Genomic DNA, 19,841 nt, shown 5'->3' on the forward strand with positions numbered 1-19,841 from the left:
GAGGGCCGGGCCGGAATCGAGAGGGGAGGCGGGGAGAGGAGGAGAGACGTGGGTGTGGAACCGGGGGAGATATGGATGCGGGAGAGAGGAGGAAGGGGTGCCCACGTCAAGCGAGTCTAGTGGGCAGGTAAAACGAAAATGCGCGCACCGGGGTGTACATTGTGAGGTCCAAATTGAAATGAAACCGTGCCCCAACTATTTTTCAGGCTCATGGATATCTCTAACAGTCTCAAAAAGTTGTACATCATAATACGAATACAGAAGAATTCTTCCGAACTTACGTGTGCAAACAACGGGGAAATGAAGCCGGACATTTTGCGGCAATATGCTGAAAAAAGCGAGGGCAAAGCCGACATGAAGTTATCACAGCGTCATTTGAGAGGACATTCTCAGAGCAGTATGACTAAACAATAGTTACTTCTTCGTGTCACAATCATTACACCCTTCACGAAATCGATGGTTTATCGATGAAATTTTAATAGCTGAAATAGATGAAAATAAGCATTTTCCGTCACGAAATTTGGCATTTCGAAATAAGTGTATGATTTAAAGTTGAAAATTGGTTACACATTCAAATAAAATTGACGCGAACAAGAATTAAAAAAATAACTGACAGTTGGTTCCGTAATAATGTAAATGATTGAGATACTACTAAATCAATAATGGGTAGATTGCTCTCGCACAGTAATTTTCACTGACGAAGAATTACTTCATACCTATTGCATGGAGCTGAATGATCACATCGCAGTACTAAATTTGTTTGTTCACAAGGTCATAAGGTGTGTACCAAAGGAAAGCAAACACAAGTTGAATTATATGCCCACAAACCACCTTTTTTTAACTTATCCTATTCAAGCAAGTTCACTTAGTAAAGAACGTAGAGCATATGTATTTTGGGAAAAGTTAAGCGGAGAAACAGGAAGAAAGGAGATTGAATTAGAAATTTCATAAGGAATAAAGATCCTGGAGAGGAGTTCATGGCTCATGCCAGATAAAGGGCATTGCTCCAAAGGGTGAAAAAATTATAAGTTGATTAACGTTAATTACCATATTATACTCGGAACTCTTCGACACACGTGACCAAACAACTCCCTTGGATGCCCTTTCAAACATTCTAAATATTTCTGGGAACATTAAATTAATTGCCTCGGCTTCTTCAATTAATCTATGTATTTTTTAACCTTGTAGAAAATCTGAATGGAGCTTGTACAACAAAAACATTCACCAAGGTGAACCTAGATAAGTACGGCATGAGAATGATCAACGAAGGAACACGTAGCTAAAGAGAATCGGAAAAGGGAATGGGAACGAAAAGTGAAATGAACCGGAAAAAATGGGAGAGAGGAGAGGGAGGGGTGAGGTGTACCGGAGATGGCGCCAGCTGGCGCCGAATCGGGAGATACGTCATGGCTGTCTCCGAGACCATTTAAGACCGCGGCGCACCAAAGATTTTTCGCCAGCAACCCATCCGTCCCTTCCGCGAGTCTGGAGCTGGAAGGAGGGAGTGGAGCGGGGGAAGGCTCAACAGATATCCATCCCATTCCTATTCTCGGAGACGGGGGTGGGGGAGGCAAGGGCGGGAGAGAAGACGAGAGTTATTGTTTAGGTAACACTGTAGATCCATAGTTCCATAGTTCGCTTAAAGCTCCATACAACCAAGTCAATATGGCCAAATTAAAACCCGGTGCCGTTGTAGGCATTGAACACCTGCGCGTCACCCGGCCACTGAAAACGCGGGAATAACAGAACATGGGGATCCACTGGCGACTAAAGGAACTGAGATTTTCCACGGCTGACTCGTGTCACGAAAGAGTAGCATATTTTTCCATGGGACAATAGCTCCTGGGAAAGAATGATTAACAATATTGTGATTTCCGCAGCTTAACTGCAATCATAAATGTGGTATGATTAGGCGTTGTATCTTCCTGTTATCCGCTACTTAACCGTTTAACCATTTAGTATTGCTGTCACCATCGAATATGATGCTAGCATACCGATCTCTATCGGTTAGCCTGCATAATAGCAAGTATCTCCAGATTCTGGGAGAATTAACTCTCAAATTTTAATCCGGAAATGTTTCAATAAAAACATCATCAGGCCATGCAATACGAGTTTTCCTCTTCCATTTCAATACGAAGTACAGTAACGTGCCATACAGCCAATACGGCAATGTGAGCAGCTGATCAAGAAAAATTAATTGCGATTAAAAATGATCTATATTTCTAATGAGTTCAGACAGCATTTATAGACTTCACTGAGTGAAATTCTGTCAACCGGTCTTCAAAGAATTTCACCCTCTCTTTACAGCCTGCATTAACGGGAATCTCTCTGGTTTAAGGGTATCTATTCTACTGACAGTGGTCAGGAGAGTGGCCATCATTTTCCTCAACTTAAAAGAGCCTGTTATTACCTCACTTTCATAATAAACATGCGAGTCTTAAGACGCTCCCTCGCCTTTATGCTGAGCGAGTTTTCTTTTTCTATCAAATTGGTCTTATCTCCATTTAACACTTAAATTATTATGGTACAAAATGGATATCGCGTATACTTGTGTGTGACAGTTGTCAGAGAAAATACTTATTAAGCCCCTTTATCTCCGCTAATACATTCTATTTTGAAAATATTAAGTAGTCTGAATAATTAAATTAGATCATGTTTCAAATTCAATGTTTCAATGGATGATGCTCTAATATATTAAGGATTATAATTTACAAAAATGTAAACCACCTTTATTAAGAATTAAAATTAAATATAATAATCCAAATGAGAAACAAGAGGGAATTATAGAAAAAATAGTAATCAATAATGAAATGGATGTGAGATTATCCAGTGAAAATGATCGAAATGTGAAAAACCGCCAAATTCACAAAACCTAATATAATGGGCCATGGATTCACGAAGGAGCATTAAAAAACTGTAGAGGTCCCTGTGGCAGATACGGGCCTAATCGCCACTACCTTGCATGACCTAAAATAAATCTGTCGGGCTACTGACCGGAGGACCCGGGTTCGATTCCGGGTGATGCCTCTGGAGTCATCAGTTTTACCGTATCAATGTCATCCAACGTGTACCATGTCTTTCACGGACACCAAAGTTGACACAGGGAAAAGAACTGGCCTCCTTACCCAAAGATGTGAATTCCACACGGCGTACGGGGATTTTAGTACAGACTCCTCTATAGGGCCCGCCGCAGAGGGATTATTGTTACTACAAGGTGAACCATACCCTCGGCTATTAAACTAACCTTACAGTAGGTTAAAGTGATTTTGGATGCTACATGATAAATTCAGCCTAATTAGCGAAAATCCAGGAAGAGCATCATAAAAAAATAACACAACAAACGACAGCCTACTTTGAATGTGAGGAAACTAAATTAATAATAAAAACTCCGTCCGGACGTGATGTTTTAAAGAGAGGTGTTCACAGCGAAACGTGATATGAACGATCTCAATTCCCTGCTGGAGTGTTTTGAGTGGGGACAGACGAAAGGAGCAAAACGTCGACCGTGGATCCAAAGGAGGAACCGGGAACTCCGGGGAGGAGGAGAGAGGAAATCAGGGCTGTGATGGGGGAAGGAGTGGGGGAAAGTGTTCGACAGATGCCAGAGATAACAGAGGGGAAAGCCACTGCTTCGATGGGATAATAAAAATAGGGAAACAAAAATAAACCAGGTTAAAATACATTTATAAAAAAATATGTTTTTAAGGAGCAGAATTTTTTTCCTAACTCCCTCGAATCCACGAAAAGAGTCAAAATATACTCCTTGACGATAAATCACGGGGAGGTTTTGGTGGATGGGAGGAGAGGTTGTGGTAAAGATCATGGGGAAAGCTTCCGTGAAACGGTGGAAATCGCGGGGAATCAGGGATGTTTATGATTATTTATTGGCGAAACGTTTTTCTTGGAAGAAATGATGTCAGAATTTTGGAATAAGCCAGTGCACTCCGTTTCATCTTTTCCGTTCCGCACCAATGTCAAGTTTTAAAGTCTTGAAGATATCACATATGTGAAGAAACTGGTCGTACCGTATTTAAGTTTGTTGAAATCTACAAATTTATTCTAGTTCATCAAGAGGCGATTTCACAAGGTTGCGCCTGATACCACTGAATTTATTACCACTTATTACTACTCACGACATACTTGAGACATTACCTTTAACGTTCGGGGATGAAATAGATGGAGGGAGGAACTGTACAACAGGTTCGGTAAGACATCATGCAGGCCCAAATCGTGGTAGGACCAAATATACGATCGTTCTTGAACTTAAATCATAATATTCTTCTCTATTTAATACTAGGTACACCCTCTAATTCAACAAGATATAGCGCGAACATTGTTGGAAAGTATAAGAAACTATGAAAGCGTTTTCAAGCGACCACAATAATTTCGTGATTTTATGTCCCGGCACATACGTATTGCCGGAATGGATAAATAACTTGTCATATCTATGACTAACAACGCGATATTATTGGAACCGAAATATAAAATTCGTAGAGAGATGCTATTAATTTGATTAACAGGTAATTAATATAATTTAGCAGTTCTCCCGGAAAGCGTCTGCGGAGAGGATTCGCATCCGGAAAATTAAGTGGCTGTGGAGAAATATTTCACAGGATCTATGGGTAATGAATGTCGAAAGTCGCAAAATTTCTTCCTGCATCACAAAAGTGATATACTATATCACCATTACTCAATGCATTTTTTCTCATTCGAAGGTTACAATCCGTTCGTTTCGCAAAAATAGCGTTTGGCCCTTTAACCCCACTTCGTCAACTTTTCGCCTAATCTATTTTGTCCCTCTCTTCCTCGGGTTTTCTCTCACCAGTGGACCCTTTCCTGTGGCACTCACTTCGAATACTGTGCGCTTCCAGAGAGATTCCAGTCGCCGATTCTTCTTCTTATCAAAACCACAAATGTCTTTCGTCTGGCATTAAAATTAATTTAAATACAGAAATTCGAAATGAAATACCGATATCAAAATAAACGCCCGGGTAGTCTCAAAAACGTAAAACAGAAACCGTGTCTTACTTTCGGCATTCAAGGTATAGGAACCCTCTTTCCGATTTGCAAGAAACTTACGCGTAAGATACCTCTCGTGTTTATACGCACGGAATGAAAGTAAAATTTCTGAACTTCTAACATCAATTGCTTTAATACTTACAGTTATACAATCATGTAGATGAAGAGATTAAGAGTTGTGTAAATAAAGTAATGAGACTGGTAGAGCGTAGGGTTTGATCTATCTACCTCGGGGGACTTTCCGTTCAGATAGAAGGCGGGGCAGCATGTGAAGCTTTTTCAGCATGAGTTTGAACTCCGTAGAGTGATTAAATTGCCCGAAGGAAATTTTTTGGTAAATTAATTTTTTTAATTACGTTCTGAAACCGAATTACATCAATTCAAGCAACGTTGTGCTATCAGGTTTGACTTCAGACTTAGCCAGAGTGTAATAGAAAATTTTGCAAAGCTTCAGCAGGACTATGGAGACAATGTTTTGTCAAAGGCTCAGGTCTTCAGATGGCTTAAGGTATTTTCATAAGGAAGAGAGCAGATTGAAGATAAAACTCGTAGCGGAAGATCCGGAAGTGCAAACTGTCGAAAGTGTCACAATAATCCACGATCTTGTGCGTTCTGATCGTCGCGTGACGGTCCGAATGATCTTGGAGCTGTTGCATTTGACACAAACCTCAAAAGGTTCTGACCAATGCATTGGGGATGAGGAAAATTTACGCGAAAATGGTGCCGAATATGAGTTTTTGGCAAGAAAAACATCCCTGTAGCATCTCCGCCCCCTTATTCCCCTGACTTGAGTCGCTGTGACTTTTTTTCACTTTCCAAGGTTGAAAATTCGCTGCGTGGCTTCCGAAGGAAATTCCTTCGTGGGTAGATTATGCGGAATTGTAATGTTTATAGAATAAAAAATCAGGTTTATTACTTTATTTACACCCCTCGGATAAAAGTTAAGGTTAGTCTACTAAACTAGATGAAGTGAAGAGGCCGTTCGACAATTTCCTACAACATTCTTGGCGGGCTAAGTTGCATGCCCTCTTTTCTCTATTTATAACCCAATTCCTTATTACGTCAGTCAGCGTGCTAATTCGGAGAGTTCGGTGTGTTTCGGAGTAGTCACTCCAACGTAACTCCAGTATCCTCGTGTTTACGGATATCCCTGCCAAGAAATCCAAAAACGGTCTAATGGTTTTCTTAAGGTCTAAACTGCCATACCAAGTGAATGCTGTTTAATGCAGTGTTGGATTACTTCTCGCCTGTGCGACTTAATGCTTCATTATGACCGCAGAGCATGTCGCCATGTCCGCTACCTAAAAATACTATTAGTTTGAAACGAAAAATCCTGGGATTAGAACACTCCGATAAAGTTAATCCCCAAAGCCATATTGGCTTTTCATTCATATTCATTATTTATCTTAGGATGGCCGAGGGAAGAGGACATTCTCATAGATTATCGCCTATTTCAAAAGCATTGGCTCAGACAAATTCAAATGAAGGGAGCTCCGAATCATGCACAGGAAACATGAAGTGTAATAAATACAAATTTAAAATAATACAACATAAGAAATGCGTCATTTCCCAACAAGCACCAGGTAGCTTATACACTTATTCCGTATGCTTAATCATATATGACTTGATTAAACCAACTTAGGAAGGAAAAACTTCATCATCATCAGTATTTCAATCCTATGATTGATTTACTGCAGCCCTCCATTCTACTCGATTAAATGGCAATGCCCTCAATCCTCGATACCTCCCTGTTTTACGTAAGGAAATACTTATTGTAAAGAAAATAATGCGCTCACTCTATATTTAAACAAATACCGTTCTACTGTATAGATATAATATTTTTTAAATGGTCATGAGATTCAAAGACACGCATTATTTATACGCAATGCAGGAGTTAACTAAATTTTACACAAATGTGAAGAAACAAATTAAATTACGTGCACAAAATCCTGTAAATGCAAACAAACCCGCTCAAACACCTATTCGTATCATCACGCTTCGAGCGATGGCAGCATCCTGCCATCTCCTGGAGGCACTGCGAAGGAGGAAGAAGAGCAAACGCACCGAGTTTGAGAAACCGCCACCCGCTTCGGCGAGGCGCTCAGCTCTGATCACTGAGCGGCAACTTTCGTATCTGCTCTTTTCGACGCGTGCCAACGTCGAAGCGGTTTAGAAACCAGAAAATGAGGCTCTATTTTTAACGCGACACGTAGTGAGCAATTCTGTGAAGTCTCCTCGAATCTAGGTCGATTTATAAAAAGGCCGATATCTAAGAGCCAGTGAATGGCTCTTGCTCGGAGGAATACCCTCTAAAAACAATAGGGAAAGCTATCTCAATTCGGAGGCATCCCAGGGGATAAATATAATTTCACGACCAAAACAAAATAATTTAAAGGCTTAACTTGGAATTAATGGCTCTATATGAGTATTTTAATAACATAAATGAACCGTTACATTAATGTGATTTACAACATTAAAGATATAAATTATTTAAATTAACACATTTCATGCGTTTTAGTCTTAAGCAAACGATTTAGTGATGCCTGGCAATGCCATTTAATTGGAAAAAAACATTGCAGTGGATTTACAACCCTTGAATCGACATCTCATAGCATTAGGTTGCTTTAATTGCCCTGAGGAAGTGATAGGAGTAGAAATGGAAACAAATAAAATAGAAAGAGAGGAAAAGTGAGATCTGTGGTTAAAAATTCGAGATAATACATACATAAAATTTACACTCTTCAATGAATATTAGCCCATGATTAAATATTAGAAACGCATTCAAATCGAAATGGCTCTTATCATTCGTCCACACCTACAATTGGACACAAAACCCAATGAAAATGAAGGTCAAGACGTCAATAGTACTTAACATGAAAAAGGAGATGTGGACCTCCATAAAAGGATGGTATTGATATGACTAATATCAACCAGTGAGGCTTCGTGTAACGAAAGTCGCAAATATACAAAAACGTGCCCTCGGGATAAATTGTATAAATATATATATAAAAGTAAGCATATTAAATTTTCAAATAAAAAGAATGCAGAAAAGGAAATTTACACTCTCTTTGGAGAAAGAATCCCATGTACTAGTCAATGCAAATATTTAGGCATTTATTTAACTAGGGATCTTGGGTGGGGAGTCCAAGTAGATAATTTGACACGGAAGGCATTTAAAGTATTGCATTGGGTGATGAGAAATTTAAAAGGAAGTAGCGTAGCCACAAAAGAAAAAGCATATAAGGCACTGGTTATCCCTATCCTAGAATACTCCTCCATAGTATGGGATCCATATGAGGTGGGACATATTAAAAAGATAGAAAAAGTTCAAAGAAAGGCAGCAAGATATGTACTCGGAAGGTACAAAAGAACAGATAGTGTCACGGATACGTTAGATGTACTGAAATGGGAGAGTTTGAAAAATAGAAGAAAAAGGAGTAGGTTAGGCGCGATGCATAGAATTGTTAAAAAGGACGAAGCGTGGGAAGATTTATGGCAAGGGATAGAAAAGCCTAACTTTAAGGGAAAAAACGACCATAGCCACAAAATAAAAATAAGGACTCAAAAAACCAATAAGAAAAAATACTCTTTTTTAAATAGAACCATTATTGATTGGAACCAGCTGCCTGGAGGTTTGTTTGAGCCCTTTCCATCCAATTTTAGAAGTTTTAAGTTGAAATGTAAAGTAGCCACTGGGTAATAAACTTCACTGTAGTTTTGAAAATATTGTTTGTATGTGATGTGGACGGCATATTGTATGTGATGTGGAAGTTTGTTTGTATGTGATGTGGAAGTGTCATTATGTAAAAATATTTTGTCTCTTATCTGTTTTTATGTGTTCGTATGTAATTTTCGTTGTTAGTAGTTATCTTTGACCTAACCTGACCGTTGCCACCAGGAAATTTGCCTAATTGCAACGTAATTTTGTAAAATAAAAAAAATATAATAGAGAAACAGAACGTATCACTTTATTCATATCGATACATGACTTAAATGGAAATTAAGTTTGTGCTTATTTTAGAATTCCATGAAAATCCGATTTAAAAATATTCTATCGTGGATCAGTACGGTTGCTACTTCATATTATGACCAAGAATACCCACGAAGGTCAGATGCTACTAAGTGAATGCCATAGACCAACGTGAATAGGGAAGGGGAGCAAAGGTGAACTCGTAGAGGAATATCTCCTGTGAACGAACGCGGCGATTTGATATTCTGATAAAAAGAGGTTTGGGTGCAACTATACCAACGCGTAAACAGTTACGATACATTGTGCAGTTTTTCTTTCTAACAACGCTAACAGCCTTATTCGTACAGTTGTTGTCATACGCGATGACGTTTCGCATTTTTTGACCACTCATTCGTGTTTTCGGGGTGCTAACAAACAGCGAGGAGCTTCTAAACCTCATTATATGCGGCGGGAAGGGGGGGGGGAGAGAAATAGGAGGGGGGGGGCTGCGGGAAGGGTGTGGGAAAGAAACGGATGGAGCGGTATTTAGAGACCGCCAGTCACAGAGAGTGAGAGAGAAAAAACACGTTTGCGAATCACAGCGATTGAATGGCTTTCTCGCAATACTTGAACGAAGTACTGTCTTCTACCCTAGCAACTGGCACGCGAGAGCGAAGACAATACAGCATACAATAAATGCATCCCGTAAGAAGACTACCCCGTTAACTACGGAAAAAGAACGATTAAAAACTTTTTTATTTCGAGGCAGGCAAACGCTACTGGTGGAATACCAATGTTATAATGCTCTACGTTGCCAAAAGACGCCTCGCTCTCATTCTCCGAAGATTAAATCAGAAGGTAACTCAGTCGATGCCAAGAACATTCCGTCTTCCGTCAAGGAACATGTCAATGGTACCTCATAACAAATTCTTACCAAGGTACATTAAGTCATTGACCTAAGAAAAAGGTGCAAGTGACATTGGCACTCATCAACGTTGTTATTCCCGAATGAATCGAAGACGCGAAACAATGAACTGTGTTTCAGTTCATTCTCGGGTGACTTCCACTGCGTTTTAAATACTACAGGTATATTAGATTATGTCCCAAATAATATTCCAACTTATGATGCTCCTTATGCTATTCCAACTTATTATGTTCAATATAATATTCCAAGTTTAATTCCTCAAATAATGAAAATAATGAATACATTTGAAAAATTCATGTATCGTGAAAACAATATAATAAAGCGACCGTAAGTTTAATACTGTGAAGGTACGTACGTAAGACGGAAAAGTGCAAGAACTAAACAATGACTTGATTACGGTTGCTTACTTTAACATCGAAAACTAACCCTTTAGGCATCAATAATTTGAAATTCATGAGAATATCGCCGCATAATTGGCTAATAAATAATCAAAAAGGTAGAAATATTTGTCCAACAAAATTAATAATTTTTACTTGCTCTTTAATATGCTCAGAATGGTTGAAACTATATTATAACTCATATAAGCGGTACACATCCGAAAACCGACGAATATTTCACGATTAAAATATCGGCCCCCATTACCGCTTTTCCAATTAGAGGCGATGGGATGGTGCGACTACCGTAAGTATGCAAACTTCCAGTGTGGGTCGCTGCAAACCGCTGAAAACATACAAAGAGGACGACTTCCACGGAACAAAAAATAGTTTCATCTCTGGCATTCAACAAAACTGCAAACTGGGAATTAATTTGCTCAATAATTGGCCTGCATTTCATGCGAAACAATGACTACTGGCGACTATTATTACTGGCGATGATTATTGCACCTTGGAAAAAGATCGGTGACTTTAAGCGAAGGTATTTTCTCCTTCCCCCGGAATTCACAGCACACGACAACGTGAAAATTTCATTAAAAAATTAACAATACAAAATTATACCGAGCTAATGAACAGACGTACTGATCTATTATTTCTTAGGCAGAATTAATAGACCAACAATGCACCAAAAAGGTAAATACTAATAAAAAATGTTAAAAACTTATCTACACAACATTATGCTTTCAACTGTTTTAAGAAAATACACGTATAGTGATTGAATACAGTCCTCGTCAAATGTAATACTAATCAATTGGTCTCCCAGGAGTTATATTATTCACGGGCACCACAAAGAGGCATTCTTATAAATAATGTAATACATCCTCTTTAAAATATATTTAAAATGTGAATAAGAATTGAAATTTAACAACGAAATTCAAATAAATTAACTAACAGAGTTTTCGGCGTTCATTTGCTCAAAATAACGAATGATTTGAGAACAGTGGTGCTCAATTTTGAAGAGAGAAAATTACAAGTGCATTTATCCTGTGCATATTAAAAACGAAAAAACACAAGTAGTTTGCAAATGTCAAAAATATAGAAAATAATAGATAGATATAGATATTTTAGTCCCTGCACACTACCGCCAGGGCGTGTGGCAAGAGATGGATACACACCACACTAATTTTGACCCGAATATGATCCATACCGCGGTCGGATAATTTCATTCTGATCCTTTGTCGTTCGTTTAAAAAAGGACACCTGTTCTACACTTAAGCTCACTAATTTTATTGACATGATCTCTCCTACCGTAATACGATGGGGGTAATAATCCATTTTAAACATCACTTCAAAAGAGACATCTTTCCAATTAATGCAAGAGATCAGGTATTTATGTATGCAAGATATTTAATAATACGTAACTCTTTCAAAATATTTATACATCGTATATTAGACAATCAAATCAACGCAACTCCTCACACACTTCAGCAGGTATAAATATGGAATAATATCCTCAAAGATGTAATGCAATTCTCTATCACGTCGAATGTGGGGGATGTCAGTGAATGTACGCATACTGATAAACACTTCCGCAGAGGACTTCAGACTCAATGCGTCCAATAATATCAAAGCTATTATCCTTCCGAATTGAGAAACCACAGCGATAACGAGCAGTGCTTCAGAAACGAATTTAGTTTTTTTCTAAAAGGCGAAAACCTGGATTTTTTTCAAAGCTAAAACCATCTCCTTGAAACACGCCAAGGATGAGTGAGGGGGCTAACGAGGCAATGGAAACCACAAAACTAAAAAAAATCAGCAAAAAATGTCGGCTACAGATTCGACACTGCTTTGCAGGTTTATTTCGAATGCTTTTCCGGCTCTTCATGCAGTTCTGATTAAATTGGCGAGATAAGCAAGAGTAAAAACACACGCATTACATTTTTAGACTATAACTGTAATTAATATGTGAGGCTTCCATTGGTACAGGTACCTGTATGTTCCCTTCATGAGTTCGTTTGACGCTATTTCTGAAAGAACCCTGGGATTATTTTTTTATTGAAATTAACATAGATTTTTTATTGCCGTGAACCTTAATAAATTTCCTCTATATGACCGACTAAGTCGGATTAATAACACACACGGCATTAACGAAGATAATCGTGAATAACCTACCATTTTTCTCCGAGCCGTTTAAAAATTTACGTAAGCGACTGCAAACAGCGAAACTTCGTAGTTGAACGCTCATTCATTTTTCCTGCTGTTGCTACCCCAACATTAGCATAAACAAGGTCGCCTGCATGTATATGGGATCCTCACGAAGTGGGATTAATTGCCGCATTGAATCGTGTGCAGCGCAGAGGAGCTAGATTTGTAAAACGTTGTTGTGAAAAACTTAGTAGCGTATCCAAAATATAAGAGCGGCTAGGCTGGGAATCACTCACGGAGCGATGGTTTAATTACAAATTGAAGCTCTTGCATCAAATGGGAAGGTCTATTGGGCAGTGATGTTGAAAATATATTATTACTCCCATTGTACGACGTAGGAGAGATCACGTTAGTAAAATTAGAGAGATTAAATGTAGAACAGATAGATTTAATATGTCATTTTTTCCACGAACGATAGGGGATCATAATAGCATTGCCCGACCGCGGTAGGGTCATGTTCGGGTAAAATTATTCTGGTGCGTATTCACCCCCAGCCACACACCCTGGCGGTGGCTTGCAGGGTAGATAAAATAAATAAAAAATATTATTTACTCATGCTCGAGAAATTCAATCCGCACATGATTTGAGCATTTTCACACAAAGGAAGAAATTACCTAAATGATCTCAAACGACTACTAGATGTGCAAATGCTGCATGTGATTGGATTAACATTTAGAATTTTTTCCGGTTGAAAAATTTTCCAAAGTAGGGGGAAATACAATACGAACAAATAAGCAAATTTTAAGTCAAATTCTTCGATCGCGGGGTGCTGGCGTCCCGGGGCGCAAGTTCTAAACCTATGGATTGATTTGTTTTACTCACCGATATCGGGGGAGGCGGGGATGACCCGAGGTCTGATCGGTGTTCGTAGCGGACGGTCCTCTCCATCGTCTGCTCTCCACCCCCGCCGGCGCGCGAGGACGGGCCGTTAAGGGAGCCATAGCCACCGCCGGGCGACGCCGGACCCCCGTGCGAGATGGTGTTCTGGAGGTCGGCAAGCAGGGCGTCTGCGGAAATAAAAGGATAGGAAACATACAATTAGTTCACTGAATGACAAAGATAACATTAACCCTCAAACACTTTCAGTACGACTTTCCAATTCCGGAACTTTGTGATTCAAGAAGAAAAGTAGAGCCTCACTCGGAATAACAATAAACCCTTCGCAGCGCATCAAATTCCCGCATTCGCGCCAGCCGGGGGTACATGTGTTCCCTTTTCTTTACCACCTGCAGTCTCCCACAAGTTCTGGCGTACGGAAAACTGTCTGTAATTAGGTAGAAATAGGATAGGCATGTTGGAAGGGATGAAGAAAGAATGCGGAATTAAAGAGGGTCTTATTGTAGTGATGAATGTCAGTTTGTGTTTCGTTAGGAGCCCGAATGATCAACCCACTAGGTTACCAATCTATAGCAGTTATGAAAATGAAACGCACGCAGTTTTACGATACGTCGAAGAGAGAAGAAATACTAAAAAGTTATTTCCATCTATTTAAAACGATGAACAATAGAAAGACTCACATTGCCGGACACATTTTAAAGCACAACAGTTCGCTAAAGACGGCATTGGAGGGCAAAGTGAAAGGAAAGAGCAACAAAAGAAACCACGCAAAATACTCTGAACAAACGATTTCAGAATGAACGCTAAGACAAAAATGAACATGTAATGGTCAAACCAAACTCAGGATTGATTGCTATTGAAGATGATGATAATTAGAAAGGCAGCTGTAGGTGGCACAGGGAAAGGCACTGTAACCCACTTGAATACGTGAATGAATTACACAAGTTGTAGCGTCCCACCAGGTGACCTCAACCGTCTTGATTTCCTGCCAAATTTCACGTTGGTGTATGTGGTGGTAATAGGCAACCTCTTGAAACCAATGCGGATTACAATGGCACTCAGTTATCACAGACTGTAGCTAACAGTAGGTTTTCGATGGACCACGACACTACACACCGCCGTACTTTAAAGCACTAATTAATACGAAAAAGAATACTCCTAAACTTACAAGAACTCGTTTTTTAATGTGTAGACCCAAGTTACCAATGCCTATATGCCCTCAACCGCGTTTCCCTACCGCTGTCCTTCACATAGCTATGCTGGAGGTGGAAACAGTATACGTAAGATGGCTCGCGGGGCATAAAAAGTTGAACGGGAAAAAGAATTACTTTACAAACCAAAAAGGAGATATTAAAAGGATTAATTTTGTATTTAGTACATCGATCACGCACAAGTTTCTATTCATAAAACCGGGATCGGCCACCAGTGGGTAAGTAGTTTCATTCGCAAAAACCGCAGCAGTGAAGCACGTCCCTGTTGCCCCTTGAGGTCGGAGACGAGTGAAACAGGGAGGGAGAACAGTGACCGAGACTCTTCGCTTCACGCACCACATTAATGCATTCGGGACAAAACAAAAGATGGACGGCTTATGTCCCATCTTCCGCTGGGTACGCTCTCACACGCTATTGCCACTTACGGCTTATAACGGTGCGGAGGACGGATCCATTGTCATTCAATCACGCGAGCAGGCCTCGTCGTCGATCGGATGAACGCAACAGGTGCGCTCTCGGACTGAACGAGAGAGAGAGAGAGAAGAGGCCTACATCGCGACCCCCTCCTTCCAGGCCACGCTGTTTTTTCAAGGGGGAAGGGAGAATGTCACACGAAGGATTCTTGCCTATCTCGGATAGATGGCGGAACACTTGAAGACTTTTTTTTTAAAAAAAGCACGCCCACGCTTTTACGATGTGCGCTTCCCTTCGCCGTGGAGGCCAGAGGATATCGTTAGGGCGGCAATGGTGAGGTTGTTCACGACTCCTTGGATAAGAGAGGCCAATAAAATCCCGCCGCTCCGCGTCAAAAGAACCCCGTTTTACACAAAAAAAATATCTGTTTCCATTAGAGAACTCAAGAGACGCATCATACAGGAATATACGTGGATAATAAAGAACTCTATATTGTCACTACGGTATACCCAAGCCAAAATGTTTATAACGTGGATATTTATTAAAACGATTCAGACCGTCAACAACCCTTGTGTGCCGGTCTATCATTAAATTAAAGCTGTTTATCACAAATTGTACGTATTAAAAACTTATCCTATAAATGCAGTCATGGCAGCCTTCTTACAATATTCTGAACTAATCTGTAACATCTTCCAAAGTTCAAAGACTACGCTTCCGGATGGGGATAAGGATTAGTTGATGAAATAACCGGTTAATGATCTGCGTTTTGAATCCTTGGTAAAACTCACTGCGTATTACTAAGGATTCAAGTGATTCAATCTGGAAATACTCTACCCATGACGTATCGTAGCGGGTAAAGCTCTGTGAAATTCACACACCAGGGGGTAATGGGGGGGGGGGGGGAGGCTGTTCCTTTCCCTATGCCTTCGGCGATTTCCCAAAACGGTCTGGTATCCTCAAAATCACACAGCTTGGGTGAAACTGATGGTGCCCAGAGGTGTCGACACCCAGAATTGAACCCAGGCCCTCCAAGTGCTCTACCCACTGGACTACCGCGCCTCCCATGTAAAAACAAACAACCAGATCGAAGGTTTTCTTAATTCATCATCGATTTTTCCAGGTATATATTTCATGGATTCCACTTAAACCCCTAGCATTGGTTTAGAGACCGGTGGTTAATTAAACCATTCCGAATTCCTCGATGAAAAATTTGAGACTCCCAAATTATGAATACGTATTTTCCATTAATTTATCCATGTGAAGCAATGTGGATGTAACCCCTCGCATGAAAGGTCAGGTATTCTAAACCTGAGGGAATTTGTGGATTCGATATTCGTGAGATTCGAGTCGGGGAAAAACTCAAGGATTCTCGGTACTAAGAGCTGGGTATTTATTACTAATTTATAATTTATTCTAGCATTTATTCACCATCACCTTAAGAATATTGATCCATTACAGTACTTAATTACCTAAGTAATAGAAAAGAAAAAATTGAAATTCGATTCTCCCTGGCTACCTTTGCGTCTTCATTCATAATTTCTTTCTTGTTTTACACAAAGCAGGCCAAGAATGGGTGAAGAATGTACAACTGATGTTGGTCACCAGTTGAATAGAGATCAATGTGAACGAGTTTATTCGAAGGATTTCTATCAAAATGAGCCGAAAGGAAATGCCACCTTCATTTTCATAATAGTTTTGCATTCAGAAGCCTTTTTTTTAGATCAGAGTGATGGCTGACTGGTTGTCTCCACGTCATGTCGGCATTTATGAGACAGCATTCGCTACTGAAACCACACGGAGCTCTTGAGGTTGCGAGGGACGTTAAGTGTTTCCCCTCATTTTCGCTCACGAAATTGAAATGAAAGGAAAATTGTCACATAAATGGAGCAAATATAAGCCTTTGCTCCGAGGACTGGAGTAAATGGCGGAGATTCCATGACAACTGAGGCAACATCCATTAGTTTCACGCTTCCCCGACCATCCACTGAGGAAATTACGACCGCGGGGAAAGTGCTAGCTATTTCAAATACGTATTCAAGCCGGAGATCAAGTGGAAAAAGTTTCAAAAGAGTTTGAAAGTAAAGGGGCGACCGAACGGAAGTAACGTTTTATCAAAAGGACGGACCAAGGACGACTTCAAGAAAACAGTCAGCGAATCCATCTGGAAGTACTTATTCACCTGCATTGAATCACACATGCATGGAAAATGTCCGCCTTCGCACACGCTTCAAACGCGGCCGAAAATTGTACCGCTGAAGACTATTAGTCTGAGAACGGACAGTAAGACTTGGCAAACGTGATGATATGCTTTGCGCTTCAAAGTTCTCATTACTTTTTACCTCTGATGCATGATTAAGTAAATAAACTAACACACCAGTTTATTAGTATTGCCACCAGGAAATTTAATTTAAACTAAATCTTAATGTTCATAGTTGCCTGAAATCATGAACATGAAGAACTAGGCCGAATTGAATTTGTTTACTCTCTTCAGCATTCCTTAACAGGTGGGCATTATAATCAGGAAACTGAAGAAGCGCAAAATAGTATTAGGTGTGGGTTATAAGTTTGATGCTGTGGGGTCTTTGCGCGTTATATGGTGGCCATTTATTGTGTGTGTGTACTATTAGTCTATGATTGGGTTAGTTGGTCTTCGTAGTTTTTCGTTGACGAATCGTCCATACTAAACTGGCTCTGGGAGGATATTATACGGAGGAAGTTTGTTATTGATGGCGGAGTTGGTCGAAGGAACGGGAATAAGAGGGCCAAAAGATAAATCTAAATTTGCCCAGGATGAACGGATTTACTATTCAACATGGGGAAATTCATTAAAATAATAAATAATTTTACTCGGTGGCTTAAATTTGCCACCAATATCAAGTCTCCATAACGTATTGACATTGGGATGTGAATTAGAGTAAAAACTAAGGGCTTACTGGAGGTGACGAAGTAAAAAATGGGCGTAAATTAATTAAATTCAGTGAGAGGGTGTTTTCCCACCACAATAAGGAAGCAGGAGCTATTCTTGCTCTTTGAGTTCACTGGTTGAAATAAGTACTTAGGTGACAGGTCAATTTTAGCTTGTCAACCAAGTTCATCCTGTACCTAAACATTTTATGCACGGGACCGTGAGAATAGGATCGTTGTTAAGGGCGAGGGGGGACCATTCAATTTGTAGTTTTTGTTTTGCGTGCAAAAGTCTAAAAACGTGATATTTTGTGGGATTAACTTTAATATTCCACATGCATGTAAATTCGCCTAAGATATCCAAGTGTTTCAGTAAATTTTGTCCGGCGAACGTGGACGGATAATGTCGTTTTCGAAACATGCCATCTCGAATTTTTGACTCATCACCGTCATTGTTTTTTTCATGTGAATGAAATGCGATGATTAGCATACGATACAAAGTTTGGAGACGAAAGAGTACACGCGTGCGAACTTCATCCATACATCCAACCTTGGTACATAATTCATCGCTGAATGTTGAAATATCAGTCTCCCTCCAGCCGTTGGTATGAGTGAACCTCGTTCTTATCGTTCTACCTGTCAAAGATTGGTTTTGGACAGTCCATAACGACTACTAACTCCAACAAATCACAAGAACTTTTATTTCCTTGCTCTACATTATTTCAATCTTTATGCCGTCGTAATTTCCACCTGCTTAGTAACTTATACCTGCATTCCTAAGCAGTAGTTAATTATCAAGATTGTATCAATTATATATATTACTCTCCTATGAATATTAGGCATCCCCATCTAATGACGACTGACTGTTAAGGGCAACTGATCCAAATCCCCACGCCCGTAATTACATCACCTGAATACAACTGATCCGCAATGTTGCTTCGGATAGGTATTTCTCAAATTAAATACTCCATAGTTTTATCGACCCGAAATAGGAGCCTCACTGCAATAATTATTATGTTATAATAATTATTGATATAATAATTAATATTAAGGTATTTTGTGGGAAACAATCCTGTGAACTCTTCGGGAATATAATACAGACAAGTTAAAGCTTAAAATTTTAAGCACAGATTTTAATGTAAGACGTAGATTCGTGCACCGTTTCGGCATACTTATACATAAGTTCTTTGAAGAGACGACTACACTTCTCGCACCCTGCAGAATCGTTCACAAGACTCAACGTGTTCAGAGAACGGCCGGTAAGGTCACGGCCCGCGGGATCGCGAAGGATGAGGACGCCGCCTTCCGCAGAGTTCGGCACGATACCTCCTCCCTTAAAAATCCAGTAACATGTCCTCCTCTCTCTAATTCTAGCATTCGCAACTGCCCTTGAAGGTAATTTAAACGAGTACGTCATTCGGGGCAGGCCGGGGGTAGATCTGAGGTAGCGAGACTGCCTATGGAGGTCGCTGGTTCGATCCCCGTAACCGGCGAAAATTTTTCAGCTTTGAAACAGTTTGTTTGTGGTTTTTCGGAACGAGGCAACCACACATTAACAGAAGAAATACAATAGTGGTATTCCGGAACGAGGCAACGAGAAAAATAGACTCCTAATAAAAAGCTACCCCGAACCCATGGTTAAAGGCAGCAGTTTCACCATTAGTCACTGGTGGCGCAGACCGAGTGGGTCGGCCCGGCATCAGTTGCCACAGCTGCGGGCGAGAGTGAGGTTCACGGTATCGGCCGCAGTACTGCAATGTGGAGGGAAACAGGAAACCACCACATTATTCTCCCTAGACTATGCAGCCTTGCATTCAAATAGAGTAGAAAGTAGAAGCTGCAGTAAACCAATCCTAAGATTGCAATATTGATGATGACGTGATTCGGCAAAGTTTCAGAAAAGAAGAAAATTAGTCGGTTTGAGTTATTTTCGTGCCTCACGAAACGGTGAGCGCAACTTTATTAAGGGTAAAACGCAAGCCCGAGCAAAACATTTAAACGCT

General features: G+C 40.1%; 1 protein-coding gene across 8 annotated transcripts in view; it reads right to left on the minus strand.

Moving 5' to 3' along the window:
- Positions 1 to 19,841, minus strand: part of Pax (paxillin) — a 483,495-nt gene that overhangs the window by 99,333 nt on the left and 364,321 nt on the right. For 7 of the 8 annotated variants that reach the window (XM_071590642.1, XM_071590639.1, XM_071590643.1 and 4 more), the window contains exon 2: positions 13,295 to 13,479. In XM_071590642.1, coding sequence (XP_071446743.1) covers positions 13,295 to 13,479 — 185 coding nt within the window. Of the gene's footprint in view, positions 1 to 13,294; positions 13,480 to 13,612; positions 13,683 to 19,841 lie in introns of those variants that run through there. The other variant, XM_071590640.1, reaches the window with a different exon arrangement.

The sequence above is a fragment of the Hetaerina americana genome, unplaced genomic scaffold, assembly GCF_022747635.1.
Source record: "Hetaerina americana unplaced genomic scaffold, ioHetAmer1.1.p SCAF_4, whole genome shotgun sequence".
Lineage (NCBI taxonomy): Eukaryota > Metazoa > Arthropoda > Insecta > Odonata > Calopterygidae > Hetaerina > Hetaerina americana.